This window comes from Colletes latitarsis, chromosome 9, assembly GCF_051014445.1.
Source record: "Colletes latitarsis isolate SP2378_abdomen chromosome 9, iyColLati1, whole genome shotgun sequence".
Classification (NCBI taxonomy): domain Eukaryota; kingdom Metazoa; phylum Arthropoda; class Insecta; order Hymenoptera; family Colletidae; genus Colletes; species Colletes latitarsis.
The window spans coordinates 16,531,706-16,553,996 of NC_135142.1; the positions used below are offsets into that span (position 1 = coordinate 16,531,706).

Sequence of the window (22,291 nt, forward strand, 5' to 3'; positions counted from 1 at the left end):
GTTTACTAAATAAAGAACAATAAGTGAGATAAACGTAGGAAATAAACATTAAGTGTTAAACGTTAAGAGATAAACGTTTTCAATAGGCATCTAGCGCCGTCTGTAGTTATCAAGATTAAGAATAAAGATAATGTGAACTCAAGTATGTATGCGTGTCCGGCGTAATAATTTATTATCTCGTTACATCGCTTCACAATAAATAATAACTATTTATAACTTATCGTTAAAAAAATTCACTCGGCGCTTACCAGCAATATCGACATCAATCATTGCAATCACTGATCAACATTTGCTATTTTATTTTACGTTCTGCTATCTCGTAGCAAAATCTTTTACACGTAAAATAGATGGAACATCAAGTCGCACGTTCAACGATAATTTTGTCGATGCAATCCGATAGGTACTCGCATTGTAATTAACCGGACTTGATGCGACGCAAAATTTTTCATGTTCTTCACTTTCTACGATCGAAACAGTGAAACGATCGCTGCCAACAGAAGAGTCGTGATGGAAATACTAGCTATGCTTGATGCCCCAGTCGCGGGTGTTCCCGGTGAGATCAAGACGATAGAAGCTTTCGCAGGGACTTCGAAAGACTGTATATTCGCAAGAGTACTGAAAAATAAACGAAAAGTTATCATTGGGAATGGGTTTGATCATTCTTAAAAAGATAATTATTATTAGACGTTTGAAAGAATTTAAAACATTATAAACTAAAATGGATAAAATACTTTGTTACATTAAAACTATTTTTTCGAGAATGAAGTTATTTTAGATTAGGCGACTGTGCATTAACTAATTGAGACTGAAATTATCCTATGCAATGTAACATTTTAAATACAACGTAGCTATTTATTTTTTTATTCTATTTCAGGACTTTATTGACTAAATATAGCAAAAGAATATAAATAGAGGAAGTGTATATGTATATTAATCAGAATTAAAGGGCGAGGTTCAGCGAAGAACGGAAATATGTAAGGTCTTATGTGGTTCATAAATAACTGAAAACATACATATTTACTTAATTTATCCGTTAAAAATATAGTTTACACTGCTTGTTCAAGCTAGTGTACAATGTGTTAAATATATAAAGCATCATGTAGGATCTTTAACTAACCGTAAGCCTAAATTATCTAATTTCAGTTGAATCAAGATATGTTAAAACTTGTAGCCATAACAGGCTAAAAGAGACAATTACATTTAACAAGTTAATTTCATTAAGTTAGAGTTATTAATGAAATAATAAAGTTAAGATCTTAAATGAACTGTGTACAATCATCTAAGGCTTTAAAAAATCCAGGAAGAACAATGTGAAATATTTTTTGTTTAATAATTATTATGTTCAATTGAAGTGATATTAAAGTGGTTGGACGTCATTGTGTTAATCTCTGTTAATTTGGGAAACAATTGTGAAATATATTTAAAAAATAATAATAAAATAATAATTTCGTGTTTTAATGGGATCGTTAATCTTCAGTGAGAGGAGCAGCGGAGAGGTAAAATTTGAGAAACACTGATCGATTTCTCATGTATAATTTGAGAAATAATAATATTTTGCAATAATGCACTACCTGCGTGTCTTTCGAGGAAATTCAAAAATGGGAAAATTATTCGAACAATTCGGAAATAAATGTAATCGCACGGAAAATGTTTGCTCAACGCTATCCCTACCATTTTTGTTGTCGCTAAATTAATTTACGTTTAATTATCCGCTTCGACGAAGCGTTACATCGCGTTGTAATTTGCCACGCGAAACAGGATTGCCGCGTTATTAATTCAGTTTGATCCAATCGGCTTGAATATTAAATAGAATATTATTTAGTCGATTTTGTTTACTTACTTTGGCTTCAGCCCGGAGCCCACGTTGCTCAATTGTATCGTTGTTTTATTCCAATTGGCTAAGCCTGTCAGATTCACCGTAACTTTATTCTTATTAGAAAAGTTTATAAGAAGGGCCACAGTATTATTATCGGCTTTTCGTATAACAGTCAACACCTCTTTGTTTAAAACGGTTGTTTCGAGGTTACCCTCTTTGAGCGCTTTCGACGAGCTTCGTAGACTCGTCAATCCCGTATAAACTTTATAGTGAGAGTAGTCATCCTTCTTCTCTTTGAGCAAATTCAGGGTCTTGTAGTTCTGGTGAACGGGCAGCCATGTCTTGTTACCTTTACTGAAGCCTGTGGACAGAAGTGGCATTGTTAACTCCGTAGTTGGTTCGGGGAGTTAATTATATAGAAAATCAATTTCTTCATCCACAAAAACAACAATTTATTCAACAATAACAACAAGAAATATTCAAGTTTAACAATGAACAAGAAATGGTATGATTGCAGTCCGATTGTAAGATGATATCACTTGTAAGGTGATATTATTACTGATGTCCAAATTTAACAAGTAAAGTTCTATTCGCATCCGATGCGAAAACAAAGTTCAAATGTCCAAGTTCCTTTAGAATACAAGTAATTTTCCTAAACGACCAAATAATTCAAGGAGAGTACAATTGATTCGAGAATTTAAGCAATTTTGATTTTTGTCCAAAGTTCTGTTCTAGAGGAAGACTCCGAATCTCCCTCTTAGTGCCTCCTTGGATGCGTCGATGTTCGGATTGGGCCTTGTCCCGCCCAATCCGAATTTTGAACAGTTTTGGATTGTGCAACGCCCACAGCCTGGTTTGTTTCATCCTGCAAATCAAGGTCTGCAGGACGTTGCACAATCCCTGGGTTTATGTTAAGGATTCTTAACCCCTTAACGCTCATATTTTTCAGGTTAACCAAGAATGATCAGTTTTCTTTATTGGATTTGTTTCTAAAAATGCGGTTTTTGTTAATTACAATGTTGTATCTAACGTATAATTTGAAGGAAAACAAATATTATCATCCCTTAAACCGTTCGATTAAACAAATATCGTTTTTCAAAGCAGTTAAACTCGGGCATGAACGTTAAGGAGTTAAGGAACCTTCACATCGCGGGGTTTAAGATACGGACGTGACTTCTCCGCTATTTTTGAGGATTAGGCCTTCGAGACATTTTTACTTGACAAATTACGTTATGGTCATCAAGGAAACTCCAAACTCTACACGGGACTTAGAATCCTTGGATCTCTTCCTTGCCTCAATAGCGATTGACGTATCGTAAACTCGCGGGAGTGCACATCTGCAGACCACCGGAGTCTTGGGGCCTTTGTCTTTTCCCAAAATGTTTATAAAAAAGGCAACGTTTTCGCTCACTCTTGCATGGTGTACCTGGACACTGGACAGCAGGGTGGGCGGGAATATTGCAAAGGGTAAGGAACGCCCTGCCAAGGTGACGACTTTGAGGATTGGCTTGACCAATCCTTCCACCGGTTAACGCTACGCGTTTTCGTCACCTTGGTAAGGGAAGCCAAGCTTAGGTTAAGGATAGTCTTGGCTTTCCACAAGGATTGTTTATTTAAAAAGGGGCAACGTTCTCGCTCACCCATGCCTGGGCACTGGACAGCAGGGTGGGCGGGAATGTTGCAAAGGGTAAGGAACGCTCTGCCAAGGTGACGACTTTGAGGATTGGCTTGACCAATCCTCCCAACGGTTTCACGCTACGCGTTTTCATCACCTTGGTAGGGGTAGCCAAGCTTAGGTTAAAGATAGCTGTTCCGTCCGGTCGGCTCGGGTTTTTCCGTTCGTTTATGGTGCCAGATGCGGAAACTTGACTTTGTCGAAAACGTCTTCGAATATTCCGCATCTGGCAAATTCCATCGTAAAACGTTTAAACAATTAAGAAATTCGAAAACGCAAGGCCCGAGTCGACCGACGAAGGGCTGTATTGTCCCGCGGGTGGCATGGTCCTCTACAACGACCATCGCCAACTCGTGGAACAATACAACCATAAAACAGCTGCAACACACGTGTAGCTACGCGTTAATCCGGAGTCCCGTTTCTTCCTCGGCAAAATTAACGGGGCCTTCGACTTGGGGAAGGAAACCTCGGTCACCCTCGTCCAGGGTGACCTGGGACTTTTCCTCCACCACGATCGGATGCGAGGGAGGAGTTTTCTGCCCAACGGGGCAGGAAAATCGATTCGCCTCCCCCAAGTCGATGGCCAATCGAAATTCTAGAAAAGTCAACGCGAATCGGTTGACAAACCTCTAAAACCGCGTTTCGGAGGGGGTTCGCGCTGAGGAGGAAACGGGCTCCGAAATCTTCGAACACTCGTCTGCGAACCTTAGAAGGAATCGGTCAAATCTCCAAGTTCAAACGTAAATTCAGCTTCCGATCAGAACTAGTCGTGCAATATTAATTTGGCGAGCGACGGCCAAGAACCGCGTACCACGACGGTTAAGAGGGCCTTACAACCCCTCAGAAAATAAAAGAATTTTCACGCGGCTACTTGTCCAGTACCCGACGCGACGGTACGCTTCAATAGCATTAAGTTTTCGGATTAGATTCGTTTTTAATCGAGCCTTACGAACTCGATAGACTCTCCACAAGACGGTTCATACTCTTGCGTAACACGCAGAGCAACGAGCTCTCTATCAGAAGCAACGGGCTTCAATCGTCTATATTTTCCCAAACACCAGTTTGGATGGTCCTTCGAGCACACAGTTAAGGGAACACAGCAAGGAGCTGTTGTAATACGCATGGTCCGCGCAGTACATAGCACTTGAGCATAGTTCTTCGCGGCCGAAACAGTTTATTTATTACCCATTCTTTTTCTTACGGTCCTAGTCCTGGTGGTCAGCACGCGAGGGCTTGTGATACATCAATTACCGTCGAGGGTGGTCTAACCGGGGACCGTTTCCGGAGAAATCTGAAATCGGCATCCGGCCAGACCTAGTCCTTTAGAAATTACATGCAGTCCGTGAAAAATTGTGACTTCCTCAAAAACGGCACTGTTCATTGTTGACTGAAAACCTTTCACGTGGCGGCAACAGGCATTAACAATCAATGACTAGAGATATTCCGCGATAACACGTTCAAAAGTTGCTAGAAGTCGTTTATCTTAGTAGAAACAAATTGAGAGGTTATACATGCAAAAACCGTTTCTTTCGAACTGTTAACTGGGAGGGTGTGGTCGAATAACATAGAAGTCGGCGGGAGGTGATTTCTTATTAAAAAATAAGAAAAAAGAAAAGAAAATATTTTCATTTTCGGCTTGGTTGTCGAGATAATTGAGTTTGAAAATTCGCTCCGTGCACATACAATTACAGCTAAGATATGATTCATCGATCGACGTATAATGTAGGGGAGAGTACATCGTGCCGAATATCATGATCGATTATAACTGCTGTCAACAGACTTTTATAAATTAAAAAGAAATTTTAATACCAAGTGTATTCTTTTATGATGACGTGGATGTCCAGGTTAAAAATAAACTGCATGAGTATAGCTGTTAGGGAAGTAAAAAATGTAATGAAAAATGTAAAGTATGTAGAAAAATATTGGGACTACAATAGTAGAAAGTAGAGAGTTCTAACTTAAGATATGTAATATCCCATAAAGTATTGAGTTTCTAATGGCCGTACTTGAGATTTTTATATCGATAATGATGAACAAGAGTACATTACAAACAAATGCATGATTCTATTTGAAGAACAAGCATTGCACTTGTACTGTTACACAAAATAGAAAAATTACATTTTCGAAATATAGTCCTGATTGTAGCGACCAACCCTTTTTTGTATGAATTGTTTGTATATTTTTTTAAAGATAAGAGCCACAACCTGTATAATAATATATAGAGTAGGCCAATAGTTCGTCTTAAGTATCTCTTAAGAAAACTTTTTATATAAAAATTGTATAGTACAAAGGATCTGCGTGTAATAATTTTTATGTAAGTGGAGGATATTTTACGTAAATGACCTTGTATTTTGGGAGTCACTGAAATTGTCTAAACACATGCTATTTTACTAGGAACAGAATATTGTACCATACTATTTAAAAAAATGAATATGACCTTGAAGTCTCTAAAAACCCTCCACTTACATAAAAATTATTACATGCATATTACGAGCTCCTTTATACTATACAATTTTTACATAAAAAGATTCTCTATATCTTTAGAAATAACGGAGATATTCAAGGTGAACAAAGTGATCGGTCCACTCTATATACTGTGCTTACGCGAAAAGAAGACTAGGCTGTGTTGACATCCCCACTCTAGTACGTGTCTGTTACGTAATAGATAGTTATTAGAGTGGGGATGTCCACACAGCCAAGCCTTCCTTTTGCGTACGCGCAGTACATACAGGGTGTTCAGCCACCCCTGGGAAAAATTTTAATGGTAGATTCTAGAGGCGAAAATAAGACGAAGATCAAGAATATCAATTTCTTGACTGAGGCCTCATTAAAAAATTATTAAAAAATTAAATTAAAAAACTTCAAATCATTCTGAAAAAATTATTTTTGGTTGTGGGGCTCAATTACAATCATTTTTGGTGAATACATATACCCCTGAAATCCTACCCACTTTCGAGAAAAAAATTCGACTAGGTACCGAAATTTTTAGACGAAGTTAAAAAATTTCAAATCATACTAAAAAAATTATATTTAGTTACAGGGGTCAATTGCAAGGATTTTTGGTGAATAGACATACCCCGAAATCCTACGCACTTTCGAGAAAAAAATTCATTACCGAAAATATACTGTCTGACCAGAAATGTATCCCCGAAATTTCATGGGAATCTTTAAAATGTCATAACTCCTGAACGAATTGGAGGATTTTAATTTTTCAAAATGCAAATAATGCGTTTTTTAGTAGAGAATATGTAGAAATTCTAACAATATCTGAAAAGTTGTTCCTTGACACCACAAAATGAGGAAAACCCCATAAAAATGGTACAATTTTCAAACAGCCATAACTCCGACAATAGTGAATATATTTCAATGAAATTTTGGGAGGAAGTAGAGCTCATGAGTGCCTACAAAAAAGTAGTAAACAACTTTTCCGTAGCGCGTCAAACAAATTTATTAAAAATGAAGAACAAGTTTTTAAGAAAAATTGACAGGGATAGGTACCTAAATTTCCCAGCGAAAAAAAAATTTCAAATCGTTCTGGAAAAATTATTTTCGGTTACCGGGGTTAATTACAATCATTTTTGGTCATTAGATGTACCTTAGAAATCCCACCCATTTTAGAGAAAAACATTCACTACAGGCGGAACTTTAAACGTTAATAACATTTTAACGAAGCCTCCATCAGCAAATTAGTATTCTTGATTTTCGTCTTATTTTGGCCTCTAGAATCTCCCATTAAAATTTTTCCCAGGAATGGCCGAACACCCATATATATATATTTTTTTTTCCAACCGATTTGTTTCTACATTAATTAGAAACATACTATTTTATTCTTGTTTAAATTTAAAGACCCGCGAAGAAATATTTTATTTGGTCCACAGGCAGTTACGTACTAGTAATTTAAAGGAAGTATGGTGTATTACAGTTTAAGTATTACGATGCTGGTCCAAATAACAGGTACAATTTAATACAAACAGGAAACAACAGTGAACGAAGACGGAAACGTTCGAAAGAAATTGCTTGTCACGCCTCTTACAATCATTACATTTTCGAACGAAGATGGATTACACGTGGAATCCAAGAAACAATTTATGTCGACAAACGAAAAACAAAGTTAAACTGTTTCTTTCTGTCCGCGAAGTTCAGTTGAGTGTTACATATCAGCCAGTAGCGTCCTGAAACGATTTCTCACATACCTGCATTGGCACTGTCGTCCCACTGGAACGGGGTGCGGCAGCCATCACGAAAATCGGTCGTGTTGAACGCGGTGTTATCCGCCATGCCGATTTCCTCCCCGTAGTACGTTACCGCAACACCGGGTAAGATCATTGCCAACATTGTCATCTGATCCTCTCTGTTGGGATAACGAGTGGCAACACGGCTGCGATCGTGATTTCCCATCTATAATAAACGTATTATTTTTCACGCAACAGCACGAGTACACTTAGATAGGGTGCTTCTGAATGCGTGTAAGAAAAATTGGCACAGGCTGTTGAAAATGGGCCACTTTGTGTGAAAAATATCATACGAAAATAAATCTTGCTCTAATTACATATGCAGTTTATATGGGATAGTTTTTATTGTTGTTACTCTCGTTATAAAAACAGTAAGTTTAGTACGAAGTGATCTTTAAGACGTTAAAGGAAGAATTCAAACTTCTAATTGTAATAACTATGTAACTACTATTGGGAGACGAGATGATGGTACACTACCTACAAACTGAACGACGCAAGAGGCGGCTTCATTTCTTAGATTCTTGGTTATTATTGGGTATGTCGATCAGGAACCAAGACTCTAAAGAAGTCAAGAACCTAAACAGTGGAGGGGATTAAGTGGAGCGTACGGATAGTTCCTTTTGCCCCTTGCGTAGTTTAGTTCGTGGATAATGTGTCATTATTTCATCTACCAATAGCACATATTGAGATAGGGATCCACGTTGATACAACATTTTTTATTCAAAATAGCCTACTTCGTATCTTATCAGAGTTGTAACAGTTCTTCGGAAATACTTTGTAAAAGAGGAAAAAGTTAAACTGTGTAATGTCTAAGTTTTAACGACACCACGATTTTTACAAATATATTTCTGTGCCTGTAAAATGCAAATGCATCACAAAGTATTCACGGATCAAAAGGTATTTAATCAATAACAAAATAAGATAGAAAGTTATTTCACTATCAATGAAATAGCAAAGTAAGACACAGAAACGAATTACTTGTTCAAATAAAGTGACATGTAAGTATGTAAATCTAAGATTCGGTTAAAAACTTTGGTAGAAAAGTTTCTGCCACCTTGGCGACGAAAAAAGATCGAGATTTATCTTTTTTTCATAAAACGAAAGTTTGAACCTTTAAAACTAGTATAGGATAGATCTCAGTGAACAAATTATAATGACAAAAATATGAAGCCTAGTATATGAAACGTTGTTGATAACTCAAATACTATTGCTTATCATAGGACGTATGATTTTTTTTTTTTGTTTCCAATTAGTTTTCGAAATATAACAAAAATATAGCCAATAAGATAAGCCTGTTTTCTTGTAAACGTAATAATTTCTACAAATTTTTGAATTTTAAAATATCCTTACGTCGTACGACAGAGAATACTTAAACGAATAATGTCATTGTTAAATTTTTGATTTTCCAACACCGAATCACTGACGTCAATGGTGACAATGTTGTCATTTCGTTTCTTAGCATCTAATATACACGTAAGAAATACTTTAGTCTTATACTATGTATTATTCATACTTATAAAAAATTCGTGAGAATCTCTGTTTCGATGCCGGCATAGTGACATAATCTCTTAAATTATGTTCAAGCTCAAGACTACCTATTCTATTCTATTCCCATATTAATTGCGTTATAAGATCAAATAAATGACCAAACGCAATGTTCGTTTATAAATATTCCAAATACAATATCTACTGTATCTATACAGGGTGTACGGCCACCCCTGGGAAAAATTTTAATGGGAGATTCTAGAAGTCAAAATAAGACGAAAATCAAGAATACTAATTGGTTGATGGAGGCTTCGTTAAAAAGTTATTAACGTTTAAAGTTCCGCCCGTACTGAATTTTTTTCTAGAAAGTGGGTAGGACTTCGGAGATATGTCTATTTAATAAAAATGATTGTAATTGATCCTCACAACCGAAAATAATGTTTTCAGAACGATTTGAAATTTTTTTTACCGCAAAATTTAGGCACCTACCCCTATCGATTTTTCTTAAAAATTCGTTATTCATTTTTAACAAATTTGTTTGACACGCTACGGAAAACTTGTTTAGTATTTTTTTGTAGGTACCCATTAGCTCTACATCTCCCCAAAATTTCATTGAAACATATTCACTATTGTAGGAGTTATGGCTGTTTGAAAATTTGACCATTTTAATGGCGTTTCTCCCATTTTGCGGAGTCAAAGAATAACTTTTCGAATATTTTTGGAATTTCCACATATTCTCCACCAAAATACGCGTTGTTTGCATCCCGAAACATTAAAATTGCCCAATCCGTTCAGGAGTTATGATGTTTCAAAGATTCACATAAAATTTCGAGAAACCATTACAGGCCTCAAATTAGATTTTCGGTAAGGAATTGTTTTTCTCGAAAGTGGGTAGGATTTCGAGTGTCGGTCTATTCACCAAAAATTATTGTAGTTGACCCCAGCAACCGAAAATAATTTTTCCAGAACGATTTGAAATTTTTAAATTTTGTCGAAAAAGGCACTACCCCCTTTTGTCGATTTTTCTTAAAAATTCTTTTTCCATCTTCAATAATTTTTTTGACGCCCTACGGAAAAGTTATTTAATACTTTTTCGTAAGTACCCACGAGCTTTACTTCAGAAAAAAGTTTCATTGAAATATATTTACTATTGTAAGAGTTATAGCTGTTTGAAAATTGGACCATTTTTATGGGGTTTTTCTCATTTTGCGGGGCCAAGGATCAACTTTTTCAATATTGTTAGAATTTCTACAAATTCTCTACTAAAATACGCGTTGTTCGCATTTTAAAAAATTAAAATCCTCCAATTCGTTCAGGAGTTATGACATTTTAAAGATTCGCATGAAATTTCGGGGAAGCATTTCTGACCTGAAATTTTCTGCAAAAAATTTTTTTCTCGAAAGTGCGTAGGATTTCGGGGTATGCCTATTCATCAAAAATGCTTGTAATTGATCCCTATAATTAAATACAATTTTTTTAGTATGATTTGAAATTTTTTAATTTCATCTAAAAATTTCAATACCTACTCGAATTTTTTTCTCGAAAGTGAGTAGGATTTCAAGGGTATGTGTATTGGCCAAAAATGATTGTAATTGAACCCCGCAACCAAAAATAGTTTTTTCAGAATGATTTGAAATTTTTTAACTTAATTTTTTAATAACTTTTTAATGAAGCCTCTGTCAAGAAATTGCTATTCTTGATTCCCGTCTTATTTTGGCCTCCAGAATCTACCATTAAAATTTTTCCCAAAATATATTACGTGAAAAAATTCCGTTTCAGATCATTATAGACACTGCCGACGGTATATTGAAAATTTTAACGTACGTATTCTTATAAAGATATAAGATGATTAGTAATTGACATACCACCCAATTCGGGATTGTAGCGTTTGGCATAAACTTTATCCAGTTGTCTATAATATTCTTAAATTCATCCGCATTAGAGTTTGCGTTCACGTCTGTTATGAATTTGAAGTTGAATGGAACGTTCGCGCCAAAACTGTAGTACTTGAGTGTGTTGTTCAAACTGGTGTATGCCTCCGTCATTAGCACCTATAATTTGAAACAATAAACACTTCGTTTTATACCGTTAACACATTTTAAATGCAACTGCGGAAAATATAATTGCTAATTGCTACTGGTCGATAATTTTAACTTATCGTTTCAAGATTGTCTAACCGGTTAAATAAATCTATGAATATTGTGTAAACAATATATTCGGATGTAGAAGCAAGCAATATAATTATTTAGGCCTTTGTCAAACTTTCCAAAATAATCTTACAATGATAAGCAGAAAGATAATTAACAAATGACACTTTTATTGGTAGTAAAAGTAGCTCCTGTTTCTTGAAATTGTTCTCATTACCAGATATAGGAGTCTTTAATCATTTCTGTTCTCATCTCTGTGATTATCTCACAAATAATTTTTCCAAACTATTACTCATTAATTCGCTACTTTTCATGATTTCTGCAAAATCCAATCTTCTGTGTCACAGTAATTTTTACCTGATGTTTCAGTTTGTACAACTAAACACGCATTTCGAATGTTCTATTTGTATCCTAATTAATCGTCAAAAATTGAAATAGAATTATTTTTTTCTTACTTTCTCGTCCTGGTTCATCTCATTAGCGTATTCGTCTACGTAGTTTCGCCAACTTTGTACCAGCTTATATGTTTCAGGCTGATCCTTTGTATAAATATGATTTAAGTAAATAAAATCGGTTGGTTTAGCACCTGGTATTCCACTTAGAGGCTCGTCTCGTTTTTGGCTATCCTCGATCAAATGTGGTACAGCATCTATACGGAATCCATCTACTCCCAAGTCCAACCAATATTTGATTACATCCTAGAAAACAGAATAAACGCATTTAGTCTATAGTTTTTAATAAGATCTTCAAATCATGATAAGTGAAATATAATTATTTTCATGAAGATTCACTGACTAGATAAGTGCAAGATATTTATATATTCTGAGTTCGACGATAAAATAAAAGAGTTTCATAATTACACAGCTAACAAGTACAACAGATAAATACTTCTAGTGATTCGATTACAAATAGAATCCAAATTAATAAGGTATTCGTGGAATACTTTTCAAAATAAATTTTATCTATCTCTGGTCCAGTATCACAGACAAAAAGACGATATTACTGTACCTTCATTGCATTCTGTACGTTCAAATTTGCGTAATTCAAATCGGGCTGTGCATCATAGAATTGGTGATAGTAGAATTGTTTTCGCATCTCATTATATGTCCAACCTGAATTATTGAACACACTGAGCCAGTTGTTTGGCGGTTTATGAATTCCATTTTCTGTAGTTCCGTCAGCCCATATGTAATAATCAGTATACTTATCCGTTTTATTTAAGCTCAGTTTGAACCAGTCATGTTGGTCGGAAGTATGATTAGGAACGAGATCTAGAATAACCTGAAAACCGAGAAGAAACTTGTTTGTATGCTTATAATTATCAATAAATTGAATAGACACTAATGTGCAAAAGTTTCCAGAAAAATTATAGATCATGCAAAATTAAAATACGCCGGGAAGGGAAGCAAACTACGCTGAACAAAGATTCTTGTTCACTCATGAGGACATTTGTAAATTTAAACGTATTATTGCAATGTATATGAGACTCGAACCAGTATCTCATGGATTTAGCAAATAGCTTATAATCGATACAAATTTGAACAAATATAATTTAAACGACAAATAACGTAACGATAATATTTTTTGATAAAGAACATTCACCGACTGTCATCAATATTTCGTATTAATTTACGGAAGTTTTTAATCTAACGACATATCATAATGTTTTTATACATAAGGTGTTTCTCTGTGTGTACACCTTTCAAGAAATCGGAAAATATTAACGAATACATTAATCCTTTGAGTATCGAGGAACGATATATGGTGACGGGGTAATTCTGCACGACAAAATAAGTCGAAAATATAGAATAACATTTTGTCATGCCAGGTTAAAAATTAATGAAAATGTTGCCAATTGTAACGAACACACAATTTTTCTTTTTCAACTTAATTTCTATGAACGCTTTCAAGCGTGTTCTGTTGTTTTACTTTATCGAACGTTGAACTGACTTTTCCTTTTAATTGCTCGACACTTGTAATTTTGTCAGAATACACAATTAATTTAATTAATTACGCACATAAGGGATTAAACAAAAAGAAGTCTCCTTCTCATCATATTAAAATTCATTTTTATTTCCGCTCTGGAAGTCAGAGTAAAGTAGTTAACTAATTGAAAATTCCAGTTAACGTGTCTCAATCTTGATAAAATGCGAGTATTCAATTTACTAGATACAAAAAACGATCTGACACTCTTTTACGAACAATCTTAAAAACTTTTCGTAAAATTCAAATATTTATATCAATTTTACGATGTGTTGATTCTATCCTTAAACTGGACATTGATTGTTTCTTAACTCTTTGGGGCATGCTGGGATTAAAAGTGTCCCACCTTTTTGATGCGCCGTAATGCATGGTGGGACATTTTTAGTCCCACCTCGAAATATTGCAATAGCTGTAGGCGCATAGATTTATATTTCGTCTTATTTACATAAAGCAATTGGTAATATCTTCAACAAATGTTACAAATCTATTCACTTGTATTGGTAACATTCAACATGCCAATACAATTCATCAATTGTTGCAAGCGGAAGGTTTATTGCGACAAATTTAATTAAACTATTACTATTTTTTTATGTTTTTACATTATGTGATACCTTTATTAATAAAAATATACCAACTTTGTTTAATTTAAAACGCAATAAAATTTCTATACAACATGGGTCTATTTTATTATCTGAAATTCTGTGCCGCAAAGAGTTAATGCGTATAATGGAGGATTGACTAATTCTAGAAAATAATAGCAAGTGTTATTTAATCGTCACTAGGTCCATATTGAATTTTAAATATTTGTACTGCAGTAATATTGAGTATGCGTATGCATGTTATACCTTTAAACCCAGTTTTCGGGCCTCCTTTATAAGATTCTTCAAATCCTCCATAGTGCCAAAGGTTTCATCAACATTTTTGAAATCTGATATATCGTATCCGAAATCGCGCATAGGACTCTTATAGATTGGCGACAACCAGATTGCTCCAATTCCGGAATCCTTAATGTGCTGCAATTTACTCGTTATACCTGTCAAAATAATATCAAAGAAATGTAAACTAATTTTTATCTGACATTACCAACGAATTTTATTTTCAAGACTCGTTATCTTATTTTCATTCCGAACTCGACGCAAGTTAATTCTGTACCGATCGTTAAAATACATTTGTGCGTAAATTGTTAATCGCACTTTGATTCAGTATTCGTATTATTTGTTACTTGCGATTTCGCAAATAGGTAATTAATTATTTGTGTACATTTATTGAGAGATCGATAATTTTATAAAATCGTATTACACGAAGAAAGTATTTTCTGTCGATTACTCGACCGTACATTCATTTATACAACTTGAATAAGACTTTATCCGAATAAGACGGTCGTCCATATTGTTGAGGTGATTCTCGAAACAATGATTTATTAAAACAACTACGCGGCGAAGAATATGTTTGTCAACTATGGATAAAACAATAAAATTTCGTTTCTATCGACAACGAAACATATTTTATGAAATATAAACGGCAAATCGGTATTTGAAATTAGAAATGTGACTTCCAGCATACTGAAATTTTTCTGAAATTTCTTTGATCAAGTAACACTCGAATAAAGTAAATTCATTCGATTGTTTAGGCCTCCCTTTAATACTAATATACAGGGTGTTCGGCCACCTGGGAAAAATTTTAATGGGAGATTCTAGAGGCCAAAATAAGACGAAAATCAAGAATACCAATTTGTTGATGGTGGCTTCGTTAAAAAGTTATTAACGTTTAAAGATCCGCTCGTATTGAATTTTTTTCTCGAAAATGCGTAAGATTTCGTGGGTATGTCTATTCACCAAAAATGATTATAATTGACCCCCGCAACCGAAAATAATTTTTTCAGAATTAATTAAAAATTTTTTTTTTCGTCGAAAAATTTAAGCACCTACCCCCTATCGATTTTTCTTAAAAATTCCTTTTTCATTTTTAGTAATTTTGTTTGACGCCCTACAGAAAAGTTGTCTAATACTTTTTTGTAGGTGCCTACAAGCTCTACTTCAGAAAAAAGTTTCATTGAAATATATTCACTATTGTAGGAGTTATAGCTGTTTGAAAATTGGACCATTTTTATGGGGTTTTTCTCATTTTGCGGGGTCAAGGAAGAACCTTTCGAACATTTTTATAATTGCTACATATTCTACACTAAAATACGCGGCGTTTGGCTTTTTGAACATTAAAATCGTCCAATCCGTTCAGAAGTTATGGTGTTTTAAAGATTCGCATGAAATTTACGGAAAGTATTTTTGGCCTGAAATTATATTTTCGGTAAGGAATTTTTTTCTCGAAAATGGTTAGGATTTCGAGGATATGTCTATTGACCAAAAATGATTATAATTGGTCCCTGCAATCAAAAATAATTTTTTTAGAACGATTTGAAATTTTTTAATTTTGTCGAAAAATTTCACACTTTCTCGAATTTTTTTCTCGAAACTGGGTAGGATTTCGGGGGTATATCTATTCATCAAAAATGATTATAATCGACCCTTGCAATCGGAAATAATTTTTTTAGAACGATTTGAAAAATTGTTTTTTTCACTGAGAAATTTCACCACCTACCCGAATTTTTTTCTCGAAGAAGGGTACGATTTCGTTAGTATGTCTATTCACCAAAAATTATTGTAATTGACCCCCGCAACCGAAAATAATTTTTCCAGAACGATTTGAAATTTTTGAATTTAATTGTTAATAACTTTTTAACGAAGCCTCCATCAACAAATTGGAATTCTTGATTTTCGTCTTATTTTGGCTTCTAGAATCCCCCACTAAAATTTTTCCCAGTGGTGGCCGAACACCCTGTATGTTCTTAGTTAAGAGTGTACATAAGATGTAGCCAGTAGTGATGATAAAAAGATTTCTACGGTTAGTGATTCATTTTCTATTCAATTACCATCAGTATGTAACACACGCACACGATGTGTAAGAGTATAATGTTATTCCTTTATTAAATTTTATTCAGTACACTTCTGGTACAATATGGCTAGCCGTTTAACGTGTAACAACAGAAATCATTAAAGAACTTAAGGCAGATGTTTCTTCGAAATCATTGGCGTACAATAAGGTATCTGTTATTTATGCACTTCGTCGAAGCTAATATATGGAAGCGTGTATATGGTCAAGTATTTTATTTTAATTTCGATTATGAACCGCAATTCGAGTTTCACTCAATTTAAAAAATAATCGAGCAAACTTTCTTTTAACGACGATTTTAGTTATTTAAATACGTTAAAAAACTCGCGAGTTTGTTCCTGACACACACTATTGCAAAAATGTTCGGTTTTTTCTGATTTTATCGGATAAGTGCGACTGATAGTTGCTGTGTGCGACCTTTCAATGTATTATCAAATACCGTATGCCGATAAACTTGAATATCTTGACGCATCAGATCCATAACAATATTGCGAACGTAAACGGGTTTAATATCGAAGGGCGTATACGAATGTACTTAACACGTTTCGTATTAATATAATGAAATATTCCACAAGAAAATGTCAGCTACCATTTATGTATCATATTTCTTATTTTATGATTCGATGAGTTCCTTCCTAAGAATTCCTAAGATTATTAGACGAGCATCTTATTAATGTATGATCTTTCTTCTTTCAGGTAAGTTACGAACCCAAAGAATCTACTCTTCATGCTAATCAACGTAAGTGGAAACTCGAAAAGTCCATGATTTTTTATTGTATTAACATTTAACAACGAGAATACCGAATTAACGAATTGTCAAATTTTATACCGGACAAAACACACGAACAAGTATTAAACTAAGTTTTCGTTGCGGTAAGTGTATTTTTTTCATTTTTATGACCATTTCCGTATCATAGTCGTGTTTCAAACTCCTATAGAAAGAATTGAACTCTAATTTTAACGGATACAATCGAGAAGGAAATAATTCTACGTGCAAAAAATGAATCGAGAACGTAAAATACAATATTTTTGACTAGCTTTTGTTTTGTTTTCGCTATGTCTTAACATCCTACGTTTAAATGCAGCAACTCTAGTTAATGTATTCGATTCTAAATCAGTTGCCACTGTCTTTCTATTTTCTAGTTAAAACGGTTCAATCTTAATGCTTTTTGTAAATTTGCAATAATCCTTCTAATTACGAATAACACCTAAAGATTGCTTGCATGTTACATCACCTACGTCAACGAAAGGAAGCAGGATGTCAGAGGCATAATTATGCTAGACTCCTCTTCTCGCGAGTGATGTCATCCTCAAACCTTAAGGAAGCAAAATAGAACAATATGATATATTATTTCAGAGACGACGATTCTTCGCGTTTTGTATTAACAATTCTTTTGTAATCCAAAAGCGTGACCAAATCGTTTCACGCTTTTTCAATTGCATCTACAGATACGTATAATTTATAAGCTATTTTTAACAAAGGAACTTATTTCTTTATCATGAATAATTACCGAAAAATGTTATTACTGGTAAAAAATTGATAAAAATAACGTATATTACAATGTACTCTGCCTTTCAAAAGTGTTAGGACACATAACGTTTTCTGTAGATTTTTCCAATTTCATTTTCAATTTTATTTTTGGTATTATCTAGTCGCATGAACATGGGTGATTTAATTATATAAACTTTTGAAATTGTGAAATATTTATAGAATTTCTTTTCGCTGTATTTGGTTCTAATATTTCACAACAGTTTCTACGACTCGATTCTTCTAATTCAAGATGACTGCATAACTTCGTTGTGATCCTCTATCTTGATTACTCTTATATAATTATTTAGAATTACTGTGAAGCGTAACAAAATTGTTAATAAAAATTTAACATCATCCTGTGCCTTTCCTGTACGAAAGGAAATGAATTTAATGTTACAAAACTTTCTCCAAGAATTACCCTATCGTCTGGAGTATATTTCGTGAGAATAATTTCAAGAAAAATGGAAATTTAAAAATTAAGCGTCGCTTATACTGTAAAAAAGTTTGCTGTTATAGGCATTTGTATGTCTTTAAAGTAATCAGAACGTTCAAGTGGTACAAATCGACATACCAAAACATCCAACAAACGTAATGGAAAACAGACAGCCTTCGAAAGCATTGCAAAATCAAATAAAAATTGGAACGATGCAATTTCGCAAGATAATAAAAGGGTGACTTGTAGAAAATGGTATCTATGATTATTTAGTTGTCAAAAGGCTATTATTATACATGCAAAATCAAGCTAAAAGATCAGTAGGCTGAATATCACAAAGATTCGACAGTAGAACAATGAAAGAATTTCAATTTAAGGTATTTGGAGCAAAACGGAAAATTTATATTCAACGTAATGCAAAAAATAAATAAGAAATAGTTATGTGTTGCCCACGGTTAAGCACGAAAGTTCGTTTATTATAGTGTGACTTTATACCGGTAACAATGAAGTTAAAAATTCAATTAAAATAACTGGAATGTTAAAAAATGAACACAGAAAAAACATATCTTACTTGACTACGCTATACTTTTTATAAATCGAATAATAGGAACCAATTCCACTTTTATGCACGCCAACAAGCCAAAGTTCACTGCAAAATTGTATTAGGATTATTTATGACAAGTACAAGAAAATTCTAGCATAACAGTGATGAAATAGCCATCCTAATCGCCCGACTTAAACCCAATGGAGAAGCTTTGGGACCATTCAGATTGCAAAATCCGAAAAATATATCTAAAGTCGGAAAAAGATTAATGAAAAATCTTAGAAAAGAAATGAAAATGTCAGAAATCGTTAATACAAAGTTAAAAGTACGAGGCAGATATATAGATGAAAATGGATTCTAATTATAATATGTATTATGTTGATGGAATATTTTAATATAATACAATAGAAAATACTAATCATTTAGTGACAACAAGTGTCTGAATACTATTGCTCGTTGTTCCTCAACGACTGATCTCGTCGAATTTTCTGATCGAAAACTAAATTTTTGAAAATAGGGTCACAACTTTCCGAATTATAGGGAGTTAAATAAAAGGCATGGAAATGTATCTCTAATAATAATACGACTTCGTACGAACTGAGCGATCGAAGGATAAAAAGTATTCGAAACGAGAACGACACCTGATAAATTGTCGTGACGTGTACTCGATCGTGTTTACAGAAACGAAGAATAACTTGCACGTTGTAATGATTAATTACGACAATGTTACTATACGTCTTAACGAAGGCATGACTTTAAACTGATTCACATTTCAAACACATGTATCAAAAAGACAATGGCGGCGTTAATTTCCCGATAACCGGTCGACTCGTCGACAATCCGTTCTCCATCGATCGCGAGGACTTCAAGAAACCACTGTCCAGGCTTATTTCGAAAAAAAAACCGAGAAAATAAATTCGAGCTAGACGAAATGTTAAAAAATCACACATTTCATCGGAATGTCAAGGAGCATCCTACCTATCAAGTCTCCGATGCCATCGCCGTTAGAGTCCATGAAGCTTCGAGGGTATATTTGATAGAAGACCATATTTTTCCACCATCCCTTGTTCTTGATTTCTGCGGAAGTCAACGCGACCGCCGCCACTAGAAGGATGACAATATGACCGATGCTCTTCATGATTACGATTACGTGACGCGCGATCGCGCTGTCCGTTTATATAGAAAGTTCGATGGTAAAAAAGAACAGCCGTTCGAGTATATTGTTATCATTCGAGCACGGGATAAGTTGCGAGCGATAAGGACGCGAGGCTAGAATGGTCAGTGGCCATTTTCCTCTGGCATCGTGGTTAAAAATTATTATTACGATTACTATTACTATTACGATAGCGTCTACTTCTCTACAACTTAATTTTTGTCATAATTAAATTTGAACAAGCAAATGCAATTTTTGTTCTTTATGGAGTCGTATATTTGTTTTTAATCGTATCGATTTCTCGGGTTATATCGTGTAGAAAGGTATTAGGATACACTGTTTGAAAAAGTAATATCTCGTGAGAAATTTTACATTAAAGTCGTTCGCTTACGTTATAAAATATAGATTTATAAGGTTCCTACTTCCTGTTTACGTTATCGTGACGATAAACTATCAGTAACTAAGTAAATTTTAATAATCATTAGAGCTTTTGTCTTCAAAAGGTCGAATATTGTTGATACCTGATAAGTCTTACGTAAAATATGCGATTCATTTACAAAAAAATTTGCAATTGCATTTTTCAGATGCATCGTTGCAACTTATGAAGAGAAATGAAGTAGAAAAATAGAAATTATTATGCCATTCAATTTTTTCCTTTACTATTTCTTCGCGCAACGGAAAAATTAAAACTATGCCCCAATTAAAAAATATACAGGGTGTTCGGTCAGCCCTGGGAAAAATTATAATAGGAGATTGTAGAGGCCAAAGTAGGACAAAAATCAAGAATACCAATTTGTTGATGGAGACTTTGTTAAAAAGTTATTAACGTTTAAAGTTCGGCCCGTATGGAATTTTTTTCTCGAAAATGCGAAGGATTTCGGGGGTATGTCTATTCACCAAAAATGATTGCAATTGACCTTCGTAACTAAAAATAATTTTTTCAGAATGATTCCAAATTTTTTTTTTATCAAAAAATTTAGGCACCTACCCCCCATCGATTTTTCTTAAAAATTCGTTTTTCATTTTTAACAAATTTGTTTGACGCGCTACGAAAATGTTGTTTAATACTTTTTTGTAGGTACCCATGAGCTCTACTTCCTCCCAAAATTTCATTGAAATGTATTCACTATTATAGGAGTATTGGCTATTTGAAAATTGGGCCATTTTTATGGGGTTTTTCTCATTTTACATTGTCAAGGTATAACTTCTCGAATATTTTTGGAATCTCTACATATTCTACACCAAAATACGCGTTGTTTGCTGTTTGAAACATTAAAATCCTCCAATCCGTTCAGGAGTTATGACATTTTAAAGATTCGCATGAAATTTCAAGGAAGCATTTCTGGCCTCAAATTAGATTTTCGGTAAGGAATTTTTTTCTCGAAAGTGCGTAGGAATTCGGGGGTATGTGTATCCACCAAAAATGATTGTAATTGACCCCTGCGACCAAAAATAATTTTTTTAGAACGATTACAATTTTTTTAATTTCGTCTAAAAATTTCAATACCTACTCGAATTTTTTTCTCGAAAGTGGGTAGGATTTCGGGGGTATGTGTATCCACCAAAAATGATAGTAATTGAGCCCCGCAACTGAAAATAATTTTTTCAGAATGATTTGAAATTTTGTAGTTTAATTTGTTAATAACTTTTTAACAAAGCCTTAGTCAAGAAATTGATATTCTCGATTTTCGTCTTATTTTGGCCTCTAGAATCTTCCATTAAAATTTTTTTCAGGGGTCGCCGAACACACTGTATAATTGTATTTGGCTTGACTTCTGTTGCGCCGCGGTAATAAGAATACGTATTCCTATTTAAGAAATCTCGATGACCTTGAAATCTCGAAAATGTAGTCCCGAGGGAAGAATGTTTTAGACCATTATAGGCGTTCGTTCGAACCAAATAATTCATTCCTTAGGCAGTGCCTCGTATCATTAAAAGTAACGGAGATATCGCTGTGTACGTGCATACTGTATATTTTACTCTAACGAAAACTTTTTAGACAAATAAGTTCCAGCGCGAAAGAGAATAGGACGAAATAACACAAGAATTTTTTATAAAAAATTAGTGATATTAGAAAAATCGTACCTTTTTAAACAATTGCAAAAGCTGTCACTTTTAAAACGCATAAAAGGAATTACTTAAAAGGTCATTATTAAACCACATGGAAAACGAACATATATTTAATCAAAGACTCTTTGTTAAAACTCACTTGTTTTCACGTTGCTTCCAATTTGCAAATCAAATTGATGAAAATGAGAAAAGTATTTCTATGGAAAATTTAAAGAAACATGAAAATGTAAATGTGATATAACAATGTGCAGTTTAAAATATTTTACATTTTGTAAT

The 22,291-nt window shown here is 34.0% G+C and overlaps 2 protein-coding genes across 9 annotated transcripts in view; one reads left to right on the forward strand and one right to left on the reverse strand.

Annotated features, from left to right (window-relative positions):
- Positions 1–22,291, forward strand: part of LOC143345521 (dual specificity calcium/calmodulin-dependent 3',5'-cyclic nucleotide phosphodiesterase 1) — a 441,802-nt gene that overhangs the window by 298,438 nt on the left and 121,073 nt on the right. The window lies entirely within an intron of this gene.
- Aglu2 (alpha glucosidase 2) lies at positions 150–19,945 on the reverse strand. Its single transcript, XM_076772614.1, has 8 exons — positions 19,771–19,945; positions 14,184–14,371; positions 12,364–12,636; positions 11,811–12,053; positions 11,074–11,259; positions 7,685–7,889; positions 1,841–2,177; positions 150–615 (listed from the first exon to the last, which is right to left on the reverse strand). Exons 1-8 carry the CDS (start codon positions 19,928–19,930, stop codon positions 462–464), a joined length of 1,746 nt encoding a protein of 581 aa, XP_076628729.1. The 5' UTR covers positions 19,931–19,945; the 3' UTR covers positions 150–461.